The sequence below is a fragment of the Nomia melanderi genome, chromosome 7, assembly GCF_051020985.1.
Source record: "Nomia melanderi isolate GNS246 chromosome 7, iyNomMela1, whole genome shotgun sequence".
NCBI classification, from domain to species: Eukaryota; Metazoa; Arthropoda; class Insecta; order Hymenoptera; family Halictidae; genus Nomia; species Nomia melanderi.
Genome location: NC_135005.1, coordinates 7,539,396 through 7,559,957, shown reverse-complemented (window position 1 = coordinate 7,559,957; position 20,562 = coordinate 7,539,396). Strand labels below are relative to the sequence as shown.

At 33.3% G+C, this 20,562-nt stretch overlaps 1 protein-coding gene across 3 annotated transcripts in view; it reads right to left on the bottom strand.

Moving 5' to 3' along the window:
- The window catches only part of LOC116424354 (uncharacterized), an 85,584-nt gene that overhangs the window by 21,300 nt on the left and 43,722 nt on the right, over positions 1 to 20,562 (bottom strand). For all 3 annotated transcript variants that reach the window (XM_076369166.1, XM_076369168.1, XM_076369167.1), the window contains 13 exons: positions 19,932 to 20,286; positions 19,218 to 19,466; positions 18,888 to 19,022; positions 18,356 to 18,679; positions 17,959 to 18,131; positions 17,724 to 17,844; positions 12,364 to 12,527; positions 11,174 to 11,395; positions 10,201 to 10,454; positions 9,842 to 10,005; positions 9,216 to 9,486; positions 8,502 to 8,750; positions 8,074 to 8,206 (listed from right to left, as the gene is read on the bottom strand). In XM_076369166.1, coding sequence (XP_076225281.1) covers positions 8,074 to 8,206; positions 8,502 to 8,750; positions 9,216 to 9,486; positions 9,842 to 10,005; positions 10,201 to 10,454; positions 11,174 to 11,395; positions 12,364 to 12,527; positions 17,724 to 17,844; positions 17,959 to 18,131; positions 18,356 to 18,679; positions 18,888 to 19,022; positions 19,218 to 19,466; positions 19,932 to 20,286 — 2,814 coding nt within the window. The remainder of the gene's footprint in view (positions 1 to 8,073; positions 8,207 to 8,501; positions 8,751 to 9,215; positions 9,487 to 9,841; positions 10,006 to 10,200; positions 10,455 to 11,173; positions 11,396 to 12,363; positions 12,528 to 17,723; positions 17,845 to 17,958; positions 18,132 to 18,355; positions 18,680 to 18,887; positions 19,023 to 19,217; positions 19,467 to 19,931; positions 20,287 to 20,562) is intronic.

The window sequence follows — 20,562 nt, the reverse complement described above, 5'->3', positions numbered from 1 at the left end:
ATAGGGAGCGAAAGTTGAACAGATCGCTTCAGACTGATCTCGTTGTTCGTATGACACGAGTGCGAACGCATATTACTGTTTTTTCTTTTTTTTCATTAGTAATTTCATCTCTCCCCGTCAGACACGCCTTCGTTAAACCCTCGGCAATTAAGGTCACCGGGAAGAAAGGCTTGGTTGTTCATTGAATATTGGTCCCTTGGATCACTTAATTAATTCTAGTCAATCGTGTCGACCATGATACCGTGAACACCGTAACTCTTGCATGTACTGTCGTTAAATGACTATTCTAAGTGGCAATGCTAGGACCGATCTCAGAATTGTCATTTTATAATTATTGAAGCTGATAAAGCACTTTTGGGAAATTATGAAGTATCTTGGTGTATCCCTGCAAGTATGACGATAAGTATACTAGTTTTGAGAAATGCATTCTTCTGATTTTCATGAGGATCTGTAAACTAGTCACTTTGTTCTACTGTTAGAAGATATTGAAATGACTGAACATAGATTTAACACACAAAGAGATTTATCTTTTAATAATCTGTTGTTAAAATAATGATACATTGTCTTTATGTTAGCAGAAAAGAAGAAGGATCAGAATAGTAATATACAATTCAGAGCAAACGTCCGTTGATATTTTTTATTTTAGAATTTGGTCGTTTTAGTATAATCAGTTCTGTGGATCTAACGGAGTAGATTTTGTCATTCTTTTGATTATTAAACCCTCGTTCAATATGATTTTAACGTTACATCACTGAGACGATATATTTATGAAAAGATGAACGAAGAAAATTATTAAGAATTAACAATGGTGGTTATCTTTGAATTCTGTGAATTAAAACTGTAATAGATCGATTAAAAAGAAAAATGAAACAAACGGATCTCTATGGGTTACGATGCAAATAAAACAAGATAATGCACGATTCACTACGTCTCAAGATTGTATAGATTAAATAAAAGATAAAATAAAACTGATTTATTATTTTAATATAAAACGGATGAAAATGACTTATAGTTAGACATCAATCGGTAACAGCGTGATGATAGCGGAATAAAGTTTTCAGGATCTCTAATGTTCAGAGCTGATTCGTGACATAATGGACCTTCTGAGACCCATTTGTCTTTCACCTGTCACGATACAGAATCTGTTTCGCCTACGATGAAATTTATGCGGACGACACTTCCCGTTACGGATGAGAAGCGCCATAAACCGAAGCAAAGCCGGCTCCCGCAAGGACTCCTCGCAATGTCATCGTATATCGATCTATATTTACCGGCGTGGAACAGATTGATCGGGCAAAAAAGCCTGTTAAACGTAACGTTCGCAGCGAATACGCCGCTTCGAGAAAAACTTGCAGTGATATCTTGTTTTCGTTCGAAATGATTTATTCCGTTTTTTCTAGAGCGATCTAGAATTCCGGAAAATAGAGTAAGGATTATGATTCATGGAGGAAACGACTGCTGTACGTAGCAGCATTGAAATGGAATTATTAATTTATTAGTTGTAAGCGTTCCTCCTATTGTACGAATGTTTGTCCTTGCTATGATTTATCTAATGAAAATGTCCAGAATTATCATTATGTAATACCTAATTTCACTTTTCAATCTTGCGTTTTCAATGAGAAGGAAATAATCTATTTACTGTTTTTAACTTATAAGTTGTAAGTGTCTTCTTCATCATTTCTTTACTATGCAAACACTGTCGTCTATCATTGCATTCCTTGGTCCATCATATTACAAAATTAGCAATCATATTATGCAATATCTATTTTCATTTGACAATTTTTTATTTATAATTGATAGCTACCTATTTTGAATTAAAAGTAATCATTTTTCTTGCTTGTAATTGAAAACAATTATTTCTCCTTGTCATTAATCAAAAGTAATCATTTTTCCATGGTATTAATTAAAAGTAATCATTTTCCCTTTCTTTTTATTAAAAATAAACACGTTTCCGTGCTTTTAACAAAAAATATTCATATTCTCTTCTTTTATGTAAAAAGTAATCGGTTTTCCTTGCCCTTAATTGAAAGTAATCAGCTTTCGAAGGGTATTCGCCGAACATGCGTCGGAGGGGGAGGGTCGACATCGGAATGATCCAGAGTTTTCGTTTAGCGGGTGTCCCTGTCGCGAAATCAGCACGCGCTTTTCCTCATTTAGTAGCTGCAGCTGCGTGAAAACAAAGTTGGACGTATTTGGCAGCTCGGTCGGCTACACGTCTATGGCGGCGACGCGACGCGACGCGCCGTCGCGTCTCCTCTGATCGATGGAGCTGAACGAGAGAGGAAACTCGGACTCGGCCAACTTTACGGCGAACAGACGCCGACATTAGCGTGTAAGCATCGGCCACTTCGATGAACGCCCTAACGAGCACCGTTGAGATCGCAACGGTGACTCATATTGCGGAGATCACAGCTTCGAGATCTCGGATCTCGATTGAACGATCGATGATAGATCAATACTGCCTCTTGTACGGTTTATTGCGCAACGCCCAAAATCATGGTAACGCTGGGTTCAATTTTATCGCACTTTGGATTGAAACATTCGAACGAAGAATTAAGCTTTTGATTATTCATGATTCAATTATTTTTCAAAATAAATTTACTTTAAATTATGGAAATTATTTAATTCATAAAAATATAAATATAATTTACTGTATAAATATATTATTTTGTCAATTACTTAAATTTACTTAAAATTATTTAAAATTTTTAATTGGGTAAGTATAAAATAGGTAATTACACTCTTATTAAGATCGTCGTTAAGATTTCCTTGGGCAAAATGTCTTTTTGATTAATTACGAAAAAATTGAGACGTTTATTGAATGAAGGAACATTTTAATCATTTTCGATTTGTGGAAATGAGTTTTCGATGATCAATACCAAGTAAAATGTTATTTTCCTGGTATAATGGAAATAACCATTGTTCTAAAATGGTTATCCATATAAGAGATGATAAGCAGCGAAATAATGGAATACTTGAATATGAAACAAATCTTTGTATGGTAAGCTATTGTTATCATGAACTGCAATGAATGCGGTGCTTGCGCATAATGTTTACAGATCATTCATAGTTATCTTCTCAGACTCTGACTAATGCGATGAAGTATTTCTCTAAAAAATTTCGAAACATCAATAACAAGTTATCCGATTATAGATGCCATATAATTAATTATGCGATAATAAATTACTCGATTAGTATATAATGAAATACCGTAGGTTTGATTCATTTTCCATAAACGAACGAACTCTCTATAAAAAAAATTAATAAAACAAAATTCCTGTTTCACTGTTCTGTATATTTGGATAAAAATTACCGTTAAAAATGATATTTAGTATGGTACCCTGTAACTTGTAGTTTCAAAAAGCAACGAAAAAATTTAATAACATTTAATAATAACAATAATAATAATAATAATACTGTTTTAGTATAATATTTTGTACGATGTCGAGCAACAGTTTAGAAAAAGAACGAGGAAAATATTTAATAACGTTTAATAGTGTTTTCGCTTACATTCACGCATCGAGTAATATCCAAACCGCGACAGGGTGGCCGGCGATTCGACGAAGAAAGATGTCACTGTCTGTTAACGGCTATCCGAAGGGAATATTCGTAGCAATCGGAATAGGAAATATCCATGTCACCGAGGATCGCGAAGGGATCGGTAGGAGGACGAGGCGGCTAGTACGTCCGCCAAAGACACGCGACGACTGTTTTGCCGCCCGTACTTTTGCAGTACCGATCCATCGACGAAGAAAGCCGACTTCGTCAGGAAAAGTGGGGACACAGCCTTCTTCTGCGGACACTCTTTTCGATAATGCAGACATCCTCCGGCGACGCGGTGACCATATACGCGCGATTTTCCGGTCACCGATCACTTCCGGTTTCCTTTTCGATTTCCCATTAACCAGTTAGCTGTTTTCAACGAGAATACGAGAATACTCGTCACGAAGAAATTGCGAGGTTTCGTGTTACAACGAGTACACTCGTCAGGCGTGAGAAATATATAACATTGTTCTTTTGTAAACAAAAACCAGCGATTCATATATAATTAGGAATCACAAAAATATAGAAATCTACTTCATATTCATCCACCTTCTACAATCTTCACATAAAAGAAAAACATAATCACAAGCCTAAAATATGAGAAAACAAATTCATTTCGCAACGCTGTCGTTTTATAACCGAAAAACAGTGATCGTCGTGTAATTGGAGCGAGAAATGCCGACAATTTGCTGGTTAAATTGCAATTTTAGGGGAAGCGAAAATGTATTCGTTAATTTCAAGGTGTTTTGAATATTTGAAAGCCGAGATGAAATAAGACGAACGAATAAAATAATAGAAATAATTATTATGAAAGAACTGTGTATAGTGTGTCCTTTCTTTTGTAAATGTATCAAACACTACTGATATTACATGATGTTATTCAGTATCATTCCACGATAGCAGATTAAATTAATTAATTACTTTTCTGAGTAATTGATTTTTCATGAATGTTTTTCTTTCATATGCAACCTGTATATGTTTCAATTGAGTAAATGAATAAATGTTAGCAATAAGATTAGAAAATAAAACAATTGTTTCATTACAATTTAATTCTATATTATAAGTACATATTACATACTTTTGAAAGAAGTTGCGACAAATAAGTGGTCAACTAGATCACGCGCGCTTTTGTCAAGTCTTTGGGGAACGGGGATTTTTGAAAATATTAAAAAGTCTTTCCGTGAAAAGATAAACTGTGCGTTTCTTTTAAATATTTGAGAAGGAAAAAATTATAGATTGGTATTTTGTTATTTAATATGACTGAATAAAAATATTTAAATAATTAAAATACTGAAAGTAATCGGTTATAATGTAAGATAACAGTTGTAAAGTAATTATCTTGAGAAAAATAATTATTAATAATTGTTTCTCTCTATTTTTTAGTTCGAAAGAATAAGTGACATAAAATGTTTAAGATTCCTGTACGAGTTAATGTTTGAAATAATTAAATTATTTGCTTGAAATTTGGGATTTTATATAAGCCTGATAATTTCACGTTTAATTTTCGTGTTTATCTTCTTTCACCGATGCGTTTCGTGGTTGGAATCGAATTAAAATAATTTTAATTAACTGGTCAGTTTCGTTGAAGGTTAAACACATTTTGCCCTTTTTCTCCTTTTTCCCTTGGTTACTTTAAAAGGATTTTTGTACGCGATTTTAAGTACCGAATATTTGACTTCTGTCGCGCGAATGACGTCAATGTGTTTAAAGTTAATGCTGATTGGTATTCTGCGTTCGTTGTTTGGCGTGTGACATTGCCGTGTGATCTGGGAGACCGTGCGTACGAAGGAGTACTGATAGCAGCGTGAATGGAATACGGTTTATTAAAACTGTATCTTCGAAAGTTTTCACTGATGAATGAAGAGAATCGAACTAACGAAGTTCTTTTTCTAACGTCTTATAATTATTGAATTTTCCTATGATTCTTATTTTCTATATCAAAATATCTGAAACATTATAGTATTATTTAAAACTCGAAAGTTAACATTTAACTCTTCCAAAAAGGATGTACTATTTATCATTATTTCTTAATTAACCAAAACAATTTCTTAGAAATAATAAACTGTTTTGTACAAATCATATATTGTTCAGCTTCAATGTTTAGTTTTTTTACGATTAAATATACTTTAACTTTTCTATAACACAATTTCTCGTAAAGTTAAATAAAAGTGGTAAAATTTCGTGGTAGCACATATTTGGACACATTGTATAATTAAATGTAATACTTTCATACTATCGTTAAAGATAAACTGTAATCGCATTCAATTTATTTTTTCGAAATAAATTGACTCTAAATTGCAGAAATTATTTAATTCATAAAAAGGAAACTATAATTTACTGTATCAATGTCGACTGAATGAATTCAATAATCGAAACTCAATAATTGAAAATGAAATGCAATGGAGTGAGCTATTTTCGGAAAAAATCGAATAGACTATTAGATAAGCCTAAGTTCTACTAAATAAGCCTAGAATGAATTAATTAATATAAACGCATGTGTCATCGGGAGATACAAGAAGCGCATGCTAGTTTACGCACTGTTCCGAGAAAAATGGTGGAGCAGGGGCTCTCGCGTGGATAGTAGCTTACAGTACATGCAATAGCGCCAGACAAGATTAGCACTGAATAAGCATCTTGTTAACTGGGTTGGATTTCCGCAACTGTAACCACTTTATATCCGTCTTTCCTATCCCGACTACGCACTCTTTGGCTAAAATCATTATGATTTCATCTACCGAGAAAATATTTCAATGTCACTTCGTTCGAGATGAATATAATTAGAAATTTTTATCAAAATACCAATTAACCTGACACTTATCACACACCACAATATTGCGAATTCAATGATAATTCCACAAACATAAATTAATAAAAACATATAACACACAATTTTCCTATTTTCCTATTTTTAACTTACACCTGTAATCAACCTCATTGAAATTTTTGAAACTAGATTCTTTCGATAATGGTACTTTAAACAAATAAATTTTATTCTACATTCTCTATCTCCTCGTAATGTTGAATAATAACTTGACAATTATGTTACCTATATTTTATTACTAAATCCAAAATATTAGATTTGATTCAATACAGTCAATCGAGTATACCATAAATTTTCGATCTTGATTCTTCCGAGAACATCTCAAACGAAAAGATATAAATATAAAGCAATATTGAATACAATAATGTAATGTAACATAATAATTCAAATACATTTAATGTCGATGCAAAATATTAATATAACCGAATCCATATTCTAATATTTAACTACGTTCAATATCATATTAAAAAGAAAGCTCGAACTGTAAAAGAAAAAGTACCGTTCCGCTTGTATAGAAAGTAACAAAACGTCCAGTAGTAGAATCCAATCAGTGATCAGACCCGACGAGCGTATTCCCAACGGATGAATTCCGTTGTCGGAGACCTGCCCGTCGATTGAGCAATAAATTTCACTCTTTCTCTCGGTCTCCGGGTGTCTAACCTCACGTAACTTACTGTTACCTTTTAAAGAGTCGTCCGATATCAATGCCGTTTCCCCGACGCATATAATGCCTGGCCCATTTATGGGCATAATGCGGTATGTTACGTTGTCATTTCTTTTTCGCAATCACCTTGACCCACATCATGGATCAAGACGGCATTAGGGACACGTCATTTCACCGATTGCGCAACGTATCTTTTCTTTTGCTTGTTTCGTGTGTGAATCGACCGGCCGCTAGGGCTCGAGACAATCCGTATCGCCGGTTATCGCGACCTTTCTTTCCCGGTTTTCGTTCGACGGAACGATGACGAACCAACGAATCGAAAGGAAAAGTCGTATATGAATCTGCTCGATATTAGTCGTATTTCACAATGAATATGTATTATGAAATTTAAATCGGTTGGAATTTATCACCGGTTTAACCCCTTGCCCTATGATTTATTTCGTAACTATGATCGATACAACTATTTCATTGTTAATAATGTATTAGGAGAAGAAAAAATTTTTATGCTTATTCTATGTCTACATTTACTGCAAAGGTTATCGATTGATAATAGAGAAGTAATATTCAATTTATATTGGAAAAGAATAAATTTAGATTTCTCAGATTCAGTTTAAAATTTTTTTAGAAAGTTCTGTATTTATGTAATAGGTTGTATATAATTGTGTGTGTGTGTGTGTGTGTGTGTGTGTGTGTGTGTGTGTGTGTGTGTGTGTAATCTGTATTTTTGGAAGAATTTTCGTAGATATGTGTGTTTCGTATTCACGTGTAGGTCATTTTGAATTTTAAATTCGTTATATAAATTTTGTCTTTGTAATATTTTGTTGAATATAGGATTGTAGAGTAATTGAACGCTTATTTTTATGTAGAAATTATTTGTGTTCTGTTATTATGAAGAACAGTATGAAAAGATACTTGATGATGGTAAAGTTTACCATAATAAATATTTGCAACTTCAATGGAAAATTGTTAATATATTTATACTACACATTATATGCTGCAGCTAATTATTTGGCATTCGTACAATCGAAGGTGAAAAGTTTGTTACCTTGAGAAAGTCGCGCAGCCACATTACTTCCGGTTTGGGATCACCGACCACTTCACATGATATAATGACTGTGTCACCCTCGACCGCTTCGGTGGACAAAGGCTTCGTGATGAACAGAGGCTCCTTTGAATATCTATCAACATTTTTAATTAATCTTTAATTCATTCAAATGTCTTCTATTATCGGTAAAGAATATTAACTTCGGTATAACAACGAATTGAAAGCAATTTACATAAAATTCTACTTTAGAAAAAGCTAAAATATTATTAAATAATTAATACTTGTAATTAATTTTTTCCACAATGCATGTCTTTAAATAACAATTCTCTTATTGTCATAACTTATTATAACTTCTATTAGTATCCATTATCAAATGATAATGCATTTAATAATAAAATATGTTTAATTATATAAATAAATAAACGTACGGTATATCTGGTGTTGCGACAGAGACACTTGGTGTCTTATCAATTGACAATTGATCATCGTGTTTTTCAGTGCCAACAACTGATACCCTCGTAGAGGTTTCAGCTCGGCCAACCTCATTGGTCGCAGTGCAGATATAAACACCGGCGTCCCTTCCGGTAACCTTACCCAAGGACAGTTCAACGGTACCGTCGTGGTTCAAGGTCATTACTGCTCTTCTGCTTGGACGGAGACGGATTCCATCGCGGTGCCTAGAGAAATGATGAATATTTCGTATCATTTCTATTTTAAAAAATGTTCAATAATAACACAATTTCTCAAGCTAATAATTTTCTATCGATTCCCTTTGCATAATAATTAAAATGCGCGTTTTATGCATTTATAGTAAATACGGTTGATATAATAGAAAAGAGATCAATTTAATAAAAAATATAAACAACCTTTGATAAATAATTTTCAATTATTTCATGATAATTGTTTTATTCGATTTTTTGCGGAAATATCTCATCTCATTGTGTTTTATTTTCGATTATTCAATTTTAATGATCGAATATGAAATTGATTGAATTTCAGTTATTGAAAATTAAATTTATTAAGATATTTTTGAAAAACCCCAAGTGTAATAATTCTTTTTGCGAAATAATTTTAATATTATAATATTAATGTATAATATAAAATATAATATAATAGTAATTTGTCTATTAAGTAATAATTACCATACGACTCCGACGCTAGGATATGCCTCTATTTGAGCCGTCATTCGTAGATCCCCTCCTGGTTTTACCGTGTATTCAGCGTTGAGGTCGCACAAGAATTCCGGAGCTATGTAAGCACGGATTCCCTTGTCGACGACGAGGATACAGCGGCAGGACACCGACCCATTGGCATTCCTTGCTGACACCATGTAACAGCCAGAATCCTCCAGAGTGGAATGAACGATTTCCAACGTGTAGAAATTCGAATCGTCGTTCCAGAATACGTGGCGCTCTTCAACAAAAGACGAAAACAAAATATTTATAAATAAATATATTTACCAGTCAATAATTAACTGTGTAGAATCAATGATGAACCTCTTCATTACGAAAATCATGAAGCACAATTCTTATTTTGCAACATTTAACCTTCCATATATTAAAATATTAAAAACTTCCCTATTTAAAGAAGGGAAATGTGTTTCGTGAATGTCAAAGTGATTTCGAACGATGTTAATAAAAACTTCGTGACATAGGATCGTGGTAATTGTATTTATTAAAATTAATTTTTTCATCTGAACATGTGGCTATTGTTTTTGTATCTAAATGATATAGTTCAATTATGGAAATAAATAAATTCGTTTACTTACCATCTTGACGGATCTCGGTGCCATTTTTGTACCATGTGACCTCAGGGAGGGGGTGTCCTGTTACTTGACACGTCAATCTCACAGGATATGACACTTGGACCCTTCTGTCTCGTATTCTCATGGTGAATTGCGGTGGTCTGTCTTCTAGATCGTCTACTAGCTCACTGTATGCATATATGGAATATAAATAACAAAAGGAAACAAATCAAAATATTAAAAATATAATTTGTAAATTATATTTTATGATTTCCATTGATTTTAGATATTTGAGCTAACAAAATAATTAAACGATGCCTTATAATTTTCGTGTTCTGTTTATAAAATGACTTTTAGAAGATTTATTTATGAATTATCTGCACCTGGATTTAAGTTTAGCATCGGCTTCAATGATCTTCGGATCATTGACGACGAGCACTCTAGCAAACGACGAGACTTTGCCGATCAAGTTTCCAGCTTCGCAAACGTATCTGCCGGAATCGATTTCCTGAACGTTTTCGATTGTAAGCATACACTTCGATCCGTCGCGTGAGATCGAACACCTTGGTTCGTTGTTCAGATCTATTTCAGAAGATTCACGGTACCATTTTATATCGACTTTCGAGTCACTGCGTATCTGTAACGTAAAGTCATTACATCGAATAATCTCTTTATATTAATATTTTAGTATCTTTATTATCTCATTTTCATTACATATTTCGTATCGCTTCAATTTGTTAAAAAGCTTTCCCAAACGTATGGTAAAAATTTCAAATTAAATTTCAACACGAATATCATGTTCTTATTAAATTGGAAGTAAATATTATTTTCCTATTATTAATATTTAATTTATATAGTACATTTAGATATAGAATCCCTTTTCCATTTATTAAATTGCCAATGATAATAGCTATCACTTCTTAGTTGAACACAATTGCCAAATAAATCGTCAAGCAAAGCTTAAAAGATTATATTAATTTGCATTGCATACTATTAAATTTCTTTAAATATGAAAATTCAGTAGCAGAAAATCGAAAAATATTTAATATATATTTTTTGATCTGTCTAAATCCAATTTTGAAAGTGACAACCCTGAAAATAGGGGATGGCAAGCCTGTTCTGACAAATATCTCGAAAGTTAAGAGGGATGGGAAGAAATCTCAAATTCGAGCCAGTAAATATAATTTATTCCAGTCACGTGAATCACCCTGTGTACTTCGGAAACGAATTCTTTCGGGACACGAGTTACGCCCACGAGTTTCACGGCGCTACTTTAGAAACATTATGCACGGCGTGCTTAATAATAAATGCCGCGGAACAAAAGTAGGAATGTACGGCTAATAATAGGACACTTGCCTCGCATTCCAATTTTACTGTTGTCCCCTCGAGAACCTTGAGCTGACCTGGCAAGATTTTCGTGAACTCCGGAAGATCGACAGTCTCGGTGACCTTAACGGAGCTCGTCATGGTGACGGACTCGCCCCATCCGTAGCGGTTCCGCGGTGTCACCTGGAACTTGTACTCGCCGCCGGGCTTCAAGTTGAACGCATCGAACGCGTTGATCGGCGTCATACCCAGCTAATTGTGAAAATTGTGATATTCTTGTAGAGAATGAAGAATTTTTCGAGTTTTAGTTGGAAATCATTATTATAATTGAAAAATTGTATAATACAACACAATGTAATTTAATGTTATAATTTGGAATATTATATAATATGAAATTCTATAAATTAATATTATGATTTAAAAAATTATATAATTGAATATTATAATTTAAATTACCTTAATTACTATAAGTTTAGAAAATAAAATTATAAGTAGAATTATCCTATACACGAAGTGTCCATGTATAAAGAATAATTTGACGAGCAATATGAAGACGAATAATTATTTTTTATTTTTAAACGAAGTATTTGACTGAATTATAGTGTAGATTGTACTTTGGTATCTATTCATCTAAGTCAGAAGAAAGTGAATAATTTTGGAACAGCAGCTAGCTGATTGTTCATTAGTAAATGAATACTTTATTTTTTATTGGAATGAATGTTCAGTCAACAACATTTTCTGAATTCATCATTCATTTGTACAATTCAGTGTTGAAAAATAAATATGTTACAAACAGATATTACTCACGCGACTCCTTGAAAATTGGCAAGTTATGCAAAAGTATAATGACGGTCAGTATGATACTTTGTATTCGCACGGTCTGAAAGTGTGAGTCAAGCTGCCAAGTACAATAGTTTATGATCATTACCGGTCGTGTGTGAATATCGTGTTACATTTATTATCATTTTGGTGTCACGATGTGTTTAATAGCTTCACGTAATTCGATCATACGTCTCGAAAAAGAATGCAATAAAATTTTCTTCATTTTCGAATTTCGTTACTTGGCTGTCTTAACCTTTATAACAGGTTTATTCCATTACATCTTACATTTATTTACTACATATTTTTTAGAAATAGTCATTGATGTTATATAATAGTTTTATCAAGATTGTCGTAAACATTGAAACTTGGAAAAATTAAAAAATAATTTATATAATTACCTCGACCCATCGTGCACCTCCGTCGCTACCAAGCAGCCAAGCGTCAACCCTATAAGCGATAACAGGTGCTGGCCCCCTTTGTTCAGCTTTGCCCCAACTCAGAGATAGCCAGTTCTTTCCGCCGTCAATGACGACTGGCTCACTGCTAATCGGTCCAGGGACATCTATAAACAAATAATATACCCCTAGATCAATTCCAAAACAAAATTCTTTTGAATTCGGATGTTTCATTGGAAAATTATTTAAGCTAAATGTACCAATGACTAACCAATTAAAACTGTACGAACAATATAAACATACATATTTGTATTGAACATTTATATTTATATATAATTTTTATTTTTTTGTTACTGGCACATTTACCTAAATGATCATTAAATAATCCAGAATTTCTGTATAATATTTTCTAACCTCTGTGACCGTACAAATATTCCAGAAATTTAACGATCAGACAATCTTTATCGGACCACGAACGTCTCAGATGAGAAATCGTCAATTGTTCATCGTCGTTGACGATTCCATGATCGTGGGGCTTCATTTTCGACGAAAGATCATCTCCAAATTCGTTTCTGCTTTGTACAATAGCAGATAAATGTATTCGTACAGTGAGAAAATGATAGGAGAGATAATTACCATTGGTTAACGGATAACTTTATTCGGATAAATTTTGTGAATCAATTGAATAATATAATATTAATGTACATAAACTCCAGTATCAGTTAAAACTGCGACATTGTTGGGAGAAGATGAGATTTTTAATTAATTCGAAATTCTATCTTCTCAGCGACTAGATAGCAACATAATCGAATGTGTATAAAAGAAATTGAAAAACAAGATTAGACTGCATGATATTATGAATAAACAAGAGTTAAAAGATCCATTGTAAACAGAACGGAACGATATCTGAGAAGAAGTTTACAAAAGAAACTCAATTAATCATTGTTTACGGACTATTAAAAATAATCGCGGTTATCTTGGAGGATGTTATCCTTCGCACTCTGTATTTTTTTGATACAATCAATCAGTAAATATTATTGTCTTTATATATTCTGATTTTTGTTTCATTAATTTTGGTATAAATAGAAGCTGAGTTTCATAATTTGGAATCGCATGGAATTATATGGAGTATCATAGAATATTTATTATATTCTGTACATTAGCCAATAGAATTAAAAATATACTTGAAATCCCAATTAATTTTCCTTTTACGCAATAGTTACATAATAAAATAAACATAGGTTATTGTATTTCTATAAGAATTTTTATTAACCTACCCTCCATAAGAAAAACAATTCGTAAACAAAGATCTTACGATTATCAAAATATACGATTTTCAAAATCTCGCTGGATAAAGAAATAAATTTCATATCCAATAATTTACTAACGAATTTCAACAAAAATTTCAAACATCAAATAACACAATTTAACATCTCTGATTTAATATGTTGCATCTATCAACATTTATCATCTCATATCGTGTAAACTGAAAAAAATATCACAAGATTACGAGTCTCCATTTATATCAATCAATATATCTAAATCCAAACTTCCACTTTACATGTGTACCTATAAAAGGTATTCCATCGAATATTACATAAAATTCATCAAGACAAAATTATTCTTCACAAAAGATTTCTCTCCCATCAAATTCTCACTGTACGGAATACATTCATCCACAAAGTCAAATTCAAAATTCTTTCGTCCCGACGTGAATCACTCGAGCAGCACTAAACATTCTCGAAAAAGAAAAAAGAAAAACGACGAAAATGTTTCTGCAAAACAATTTTCGCGAGACGACTGGCGAAATCCTTCGGTACCGAAAATGTCAAGGTGTTTTTTCGCGTTGGCCAAGGCTCGAAAAAAGTGGGGCACGCGAGACGACTCGCGTCTCAACGCTAACTGAATTTTGAATTTTGTGGCAACGGAGGGATGCCGGAGGGACGTGGATCGGGCAAGGCAAACGAAAATAACCCGTTGAGAGGTGTACTACTGACAACTGTGCATGTAGGTGGTGTCGTTGCGAGTTTGTCTATCGTCACATGAGGACCTCTTTGCGGAATTGTGTCACCTATTTCCGCGGGCAGCCCTTAAATCGATCGAAGGATCGATCTTTGATCGCGTTCACCAGCCGTTAACGTCCATTGGAGTCCAACTTGACGATATCATGACAATTTGTCGTTGCAGAAGCTTACTGCATGCGGAAGATGACATTGAGACTGATTTATAGTGAACACGAGGCAGTTGCAATTTTGTTTTGTAGTAAATAACGGACGCAAATATTCATTTGCGCGTGGGTATTGTGATATGTGTCGCTCAGAAGTCAATGCGGTTAAGACCATTTTTTGATATCTTCTGATTTTTGTACATTTCTGAGCGACACATATTGAGGATGGTGTCACGTAACTGTTAACACTAAACGTACCACGAACGGTCGAATGACCGACTTCAAAATTTGATTTCAAATTCTACGTTTTCTTTGGTTCACTTGATTTTAATCAAATTATTTTAGCTCTAGGTTTACGGAGGTAAACCCGATAAACATTACTTGGCAAACATGTATGTCGGTTTTGATTGATATAGTTATAAGAATATGTATCCTAATAATTTATTTTTACATCCCTAATTTTCAAGATCTAGACGATCAAACATCAATTTACCTAGAAACAATAGAATAAACCAAACGATAAACGTCCATAAACCTGGTGTTAACATAAATCTAATTTATATGAATTCCTATGCTTTTTTCTTGCTGTTGTCTTTTCTTTTTTTCTGTTTCCACTAAGAAAAATCGTTTAACTCCTTGGCCTATAGGTGACAACAGTAGCTAAAGGGATAACTTATTTACCTTTATTTTGTAACCAGTTATTCGACTGGTTACGGCAGAAATAATATATAAAGTGCCGGTACGTTTAGTGTAAAATTCGTTTTCGTAATACTGTTATAAATTGAAGGGTTTAACAGTTTTGAAATGGAGATTGATTTAACAGTAGAACTACCGAGCGTTTAACAGGATTAATATGTAGGCCTTATAAAAATTGTAACAATAGATTTGTTTCGATTTCTTCATATATTCATTATAGTATTCAAGTGGAACTACTTATTTTTAAAATTATTCTGGATTCTTAACACCTTTGAGGTGTTAATAATCGTGGAATAAGAAATTTTGACGGGTAAGGTAGTATAAGTGTTAAATGAGAATTTTTGGTCCGACTGGTCGAGCATTACGAATTCTGCGATGAGAACGATGTTTATTTATCGACGGCCTACTTCCCTGGGCCACATGCTCCAGTAATTTCCCCTGTTTATTTTCGACTATTTCCTACTGTTACATGATCAATTTGCGATACAACTACGGTGCCGTTGTTACGGCAATATATTTCGAAGTGGTTATTTGGGTAATGAGTAAAACTTATTGAAGCAAGATTTAGATTCGAAGGGTTGAATATTAAGTGTTAAGGAAATGATTTGCCTGTAATGAATTGATTAAATTGATTTATTATATTATATGTTATTAATATTACTTAATTATAGAAGATATTAATTAATTAAGTAATGAATCAATCAATTGTATTATTTAAACGTATTCAATTGTAACTAATAATTTCTGTTAATTTATAAACAATATCAATTTATCCGATGTTAAGTTAACAAACTTTTGTACACCAATTGTTTTCGAATAATTCATTTTCATCCAATGTGAAGTCAAAACAATTTTACGAAATTAATTTACGAAAGGACTACGATGTATTGCAATTGGTTGCTTCGAACACTTTTCATCTCGTATTGCGAATAATTCGAATTGAACCTGAATATTATGAAATTGGTGATTCAGAGGATTTGTATAGAGCGATTCGAATTCGAGCCCGGCGTTATTCGCGCGAAATTAATTCCCTTGATTCTAATTCGAGACCCGCGATGTCTTTCCAACATCTGCGGTTCGCTTCTCCGCGTTCAATGTATGTACCTATTTAATCATGTCACGGTACCGTTTTTTCTATTGTGCAACGTGAAATACGAAATACGTTTGTTTCGATCATTGTACAGGCGACGCACGGTGGAACGTTGTATTTTAAAATACGTCAGGGCTTGGTCAAAGTACCGTCGCATTTGGCTTTATTTCAGCTTCGAATTCAGATGTACGTGCACTGGAAACGTGTACTATCATTTTACTTGATAAAATAACAATGTTACGACGTGAATTCATTTTTAACGTGAAACTAACAATTAATAGTATTTATTTATTATATATTATGTAAGCTATTTAATTTTATTGTTATATTATTTCGAATGTAAATTAAAAAAATAGGTTCATCAATTTATATGATAATAAGAAATGATAATAATAATATGGTATGCTATGATAATATATTTATTGATTTTTAATTGATTGATTTTCTTCATTGGTTTCTCGACAATTACTTTTTTTTAACACAATTTTAGTATTATTCTTGATTTTTATATTAACCTTCATTTCTTTTCGTATACTCGCGAATTACGATAAAAGCTTAAACTAGGAACTGCACATACATTTGTTGGTTTTTCGAAGATTTAATGGAAACACCGCCATTTGATTGATACCTTTTAATCAAACAATCTTTCGTTTGCGGATGTTTAAGGAGCGGCAAGGTATATTGGCACGGATGATTCGCCTAAACATTGACGTCATTTCGAGGGTCTAGTTAGTACAGGGTTCGTTTGGAATCCATCCATTAAAACGCGAGCCAAGAGCACGGTAAAACCGCAGTCAATGCCGTCGAGCTGTGTTTTCTAACTGTGATTTCTTCATTATACGCGTGAACTTTATCCGTAATGACTCAACACTCGCAGTGTATTCCAAATGTCTGTGTTTCTTAATTGTTATTGTTCCATTATACATATACCCTAACCCTTTACGAATAAGGGCTATTTAAAGTATCACAAAAGAGCCTTCTGCACAAAATTACTTCGTATATCGAATTTTCAAATATTAGAAAAAAGAAAATAATCAATTGATTATTTTTAGTTTCAATGATTAAATTATTTGCATGTAATTTTCTAATAATTGCCAATGTGACATTTATTCTCAGAAGGTTAATTTTATTGAATTAGGATATTCAAGGGAACTTTTAAGTATGATTAAGCAACAGTATATATAAATTGTACCAACTAAACGGTTTTGTTGTTTTTCTTCATTACTTTTGTATTATGCTATATGAATAAGTATTGTTAATAAATATATCAAAAAATGTTGAACATTTGCTGAACAAACACAGTCAACATATAGTTGAATGAAGTTTAATTTAATGAACTAGAATTTGTCTTTGTTCATGTAATAAAAATAAAATAGTAAATAAAAATAATTTAATAGAAGAAAAACTCACTTTTTACGTAGGACAGTTCATCGTCACGACTGTCAGACGTCAATCCTAGAAGACTTCCGGTGTCGGTACGGCTGCTGACGGTACTCCAGTCGGGTGTCAGTGACCTGGCCCGCTGTTTCACCTGGACAAACGAATTCAATTGTCATTGGTCATCAATTAGCAGAAACTTCAGAAACCGTGTACCTAAATAATAAAAATAAATAGATTTCATATATACGAGATCACATCTGCACACCTTTATCGAAAAGAAACTTCTATCGCAGCCATGTCTGTTTTTGACTAAGATGCAGTAAGTGCCTTCATCCGATGGTGCAACTCTCTTCAAGGTCAGTCTGACGTAATCATCAATCGCTTCCTTGTATGATCGGGGACCGTTGGTGATGTCTTTTAGTCCTTTCATCCAGAACACTGCGAAAGTAAAAAGATAGAAATAAAATTTGATTTGGTGAAATTCGATAAATTCTTTCATTTACCAATTACTTATCAGTTGTTTGATTGATTATTATATTATTTGTTTTATCAATTTCTTTATCCATTACATAATTATATTACTGATTGTCTTATCAATTATTTTATCAATTATTTCGTTAACTGTTTTATTGATCACTATATTAATTATTTTATCATCTCACCCCGTGGTTTCGGATTCCCAGCACATCTGAACGACACGCTCACATCCTCTCCGGTGGTGACGGTGATCGAATTTTCAGCCGGCCTCGAGACAAACATGGCGGGTTTCCCGCTTTCGATTCCACTCGGTGGCATTACGTCCATCGCAGTCAGGTCCACGTGTGCAAACGCATTTGTTCCTCTGGATATGTGCGAGCTCCTTTCGAATTCACCGAAATCTGGTGGGTGCAACCCGTGAATACCGGATTCAAATGTTTTCGTCTTCGGTATAGAAATTGGATCTCTCCTCTCGCCGCGGAACCATCTTACTTCCGGTGCGGATGCGCCTGTAACAGTCATTAATTGTAATTATTTACTTGTTACTTGATTTTATTATTTTGAAGTTCACTTTATATCTTATGTTTTATATTCTATATCTTATATTTTCTATTTTATATCTTACACTTTATATTTCGTACTTTAAGCTGTACATCTTACGTTTCATATTTTATCATTTTAGATTTTGACTTTTGTTATTTTTATTTAAGTATTTACCCTTTGCTCTAAGTTGACCGGTACTTCCACTATAATCGTGCAGGTAGCTGGAGAAATATGGTTTCTTCAAAGCATCAGTGCTGAAGTGATCGTCGAAAATTTCGTGGTGTCTGGCTGTCGTTCGTCGACTTCGTTCTTAATAAATAATAGTAGAATAAATAATAGAACAATATAAAAAGCTATGTAATAAATTAATATTAAATAATGTATTAACAATGTAACAGAATAATAAAAACAAGAATATTTATAAGAAAAAGGTTATGTATTTTAAGAATAACTTAACGTTAAATTTTATAATAAAAATTGTATGATAAAATAGAGAAGCTTTACCATCGAATTGAACCACATGCGAGATTTCTTCCGTGCGCAGGTCGTTCATGGCTCTACACGTGTAACGCCCGCTATCCATTGAGTTTGGTACACCAATCTCTAACCGATAAATGCCGTCGTCCAAGTAACTTTGCTTGTACCGATCGCCTTGGAGTATGCAGCCGTCTTTTAGCCAGGAAATCAGTGGCGTAGGATTACCTCGGACCCGACACTCCAGTATCAAATCGTTATCCGAATAACGATAAGTGTCTGGAAAAATGTAAGTAACATTGCAATCGCAGAAACAAATTAAAATAAATAGACAATTAATTATAATACAATGTGAACGAGAACTGTTAACAATTAATCACCATTTTTGCCAGGATTCTTGTTATTGACTCTCAAAATTTCGATTCCCATTTTGTTTTTTAAAATTTGTTATTTACAATATAACAGATGTTTAAACAGAGTGAATTTGTTTTAAGAGTATATATAACATTTTCGAGGAAATGAATATTTGATTTAAAGGCAACAAAAGTAGCTTCATTTTGGGATTTCATAGTATCAATTTAAAATATTGGAAAACCACAAATATAATAAAAGATAAATAAATAAATTTGGGAGATCTTGTTATCACTTGTTTATATTACCTTCGAGTGTGCGAAGTTGTTTCGTAATATTCTATCGAAGAGCAAAATAGTTTCACTTTGTTCATTCTACGTTTTGGGCACTTACCTTTAATGGATCTCGTAAAGGTGGGAGGTGACAGTGCTGGTTGGAAATCGGGGTAAATTTTTAATGTGGATTCGGTGGTCGCGATTCCGTGAACGTTCTCGGCAACACAGGTATACACTCCGGAATCTTCGGGGAGCGCTTCATGCAGTTCGAAGTAAGCCATACCGTTGTCAAACCGAGTTCGATATCGGCTCGACGTGATTTCGAGTTTCTCGCCGTCTTTGGTCCAGTGAACCCTGGGCTCCGGATACCCGAGCACGGTGCACGTTAGTCTCGTTCTCATACCAACTCCTACAGTCCTATTTGTTAATCTTGTACAGAATGATGGTTTCTTGCCCTTTTCGCGTGGGGCCATCTACAAAGAAGTATTTTTAACGTTATACGTACTCCCTTTTCTTTTTAAATTAACACATTGTGTTGTGGATTTTTCACGGTTGACAGTTACTGAAAGTTGTATTTTACAATTCTATTAAAAGTTGCATTAAATTATTTTTGTTGAATGTGAATGTTTATGAATAATTATCTACTGAACTAAATTTGGGTAGTTATTTCTGTATGGTTGAGTATGTTAGTGTTTGTGAGTGTTCGTAACTTGTTTGCGACTGACAAGCAACTTTTGTTTGTTTTTCAA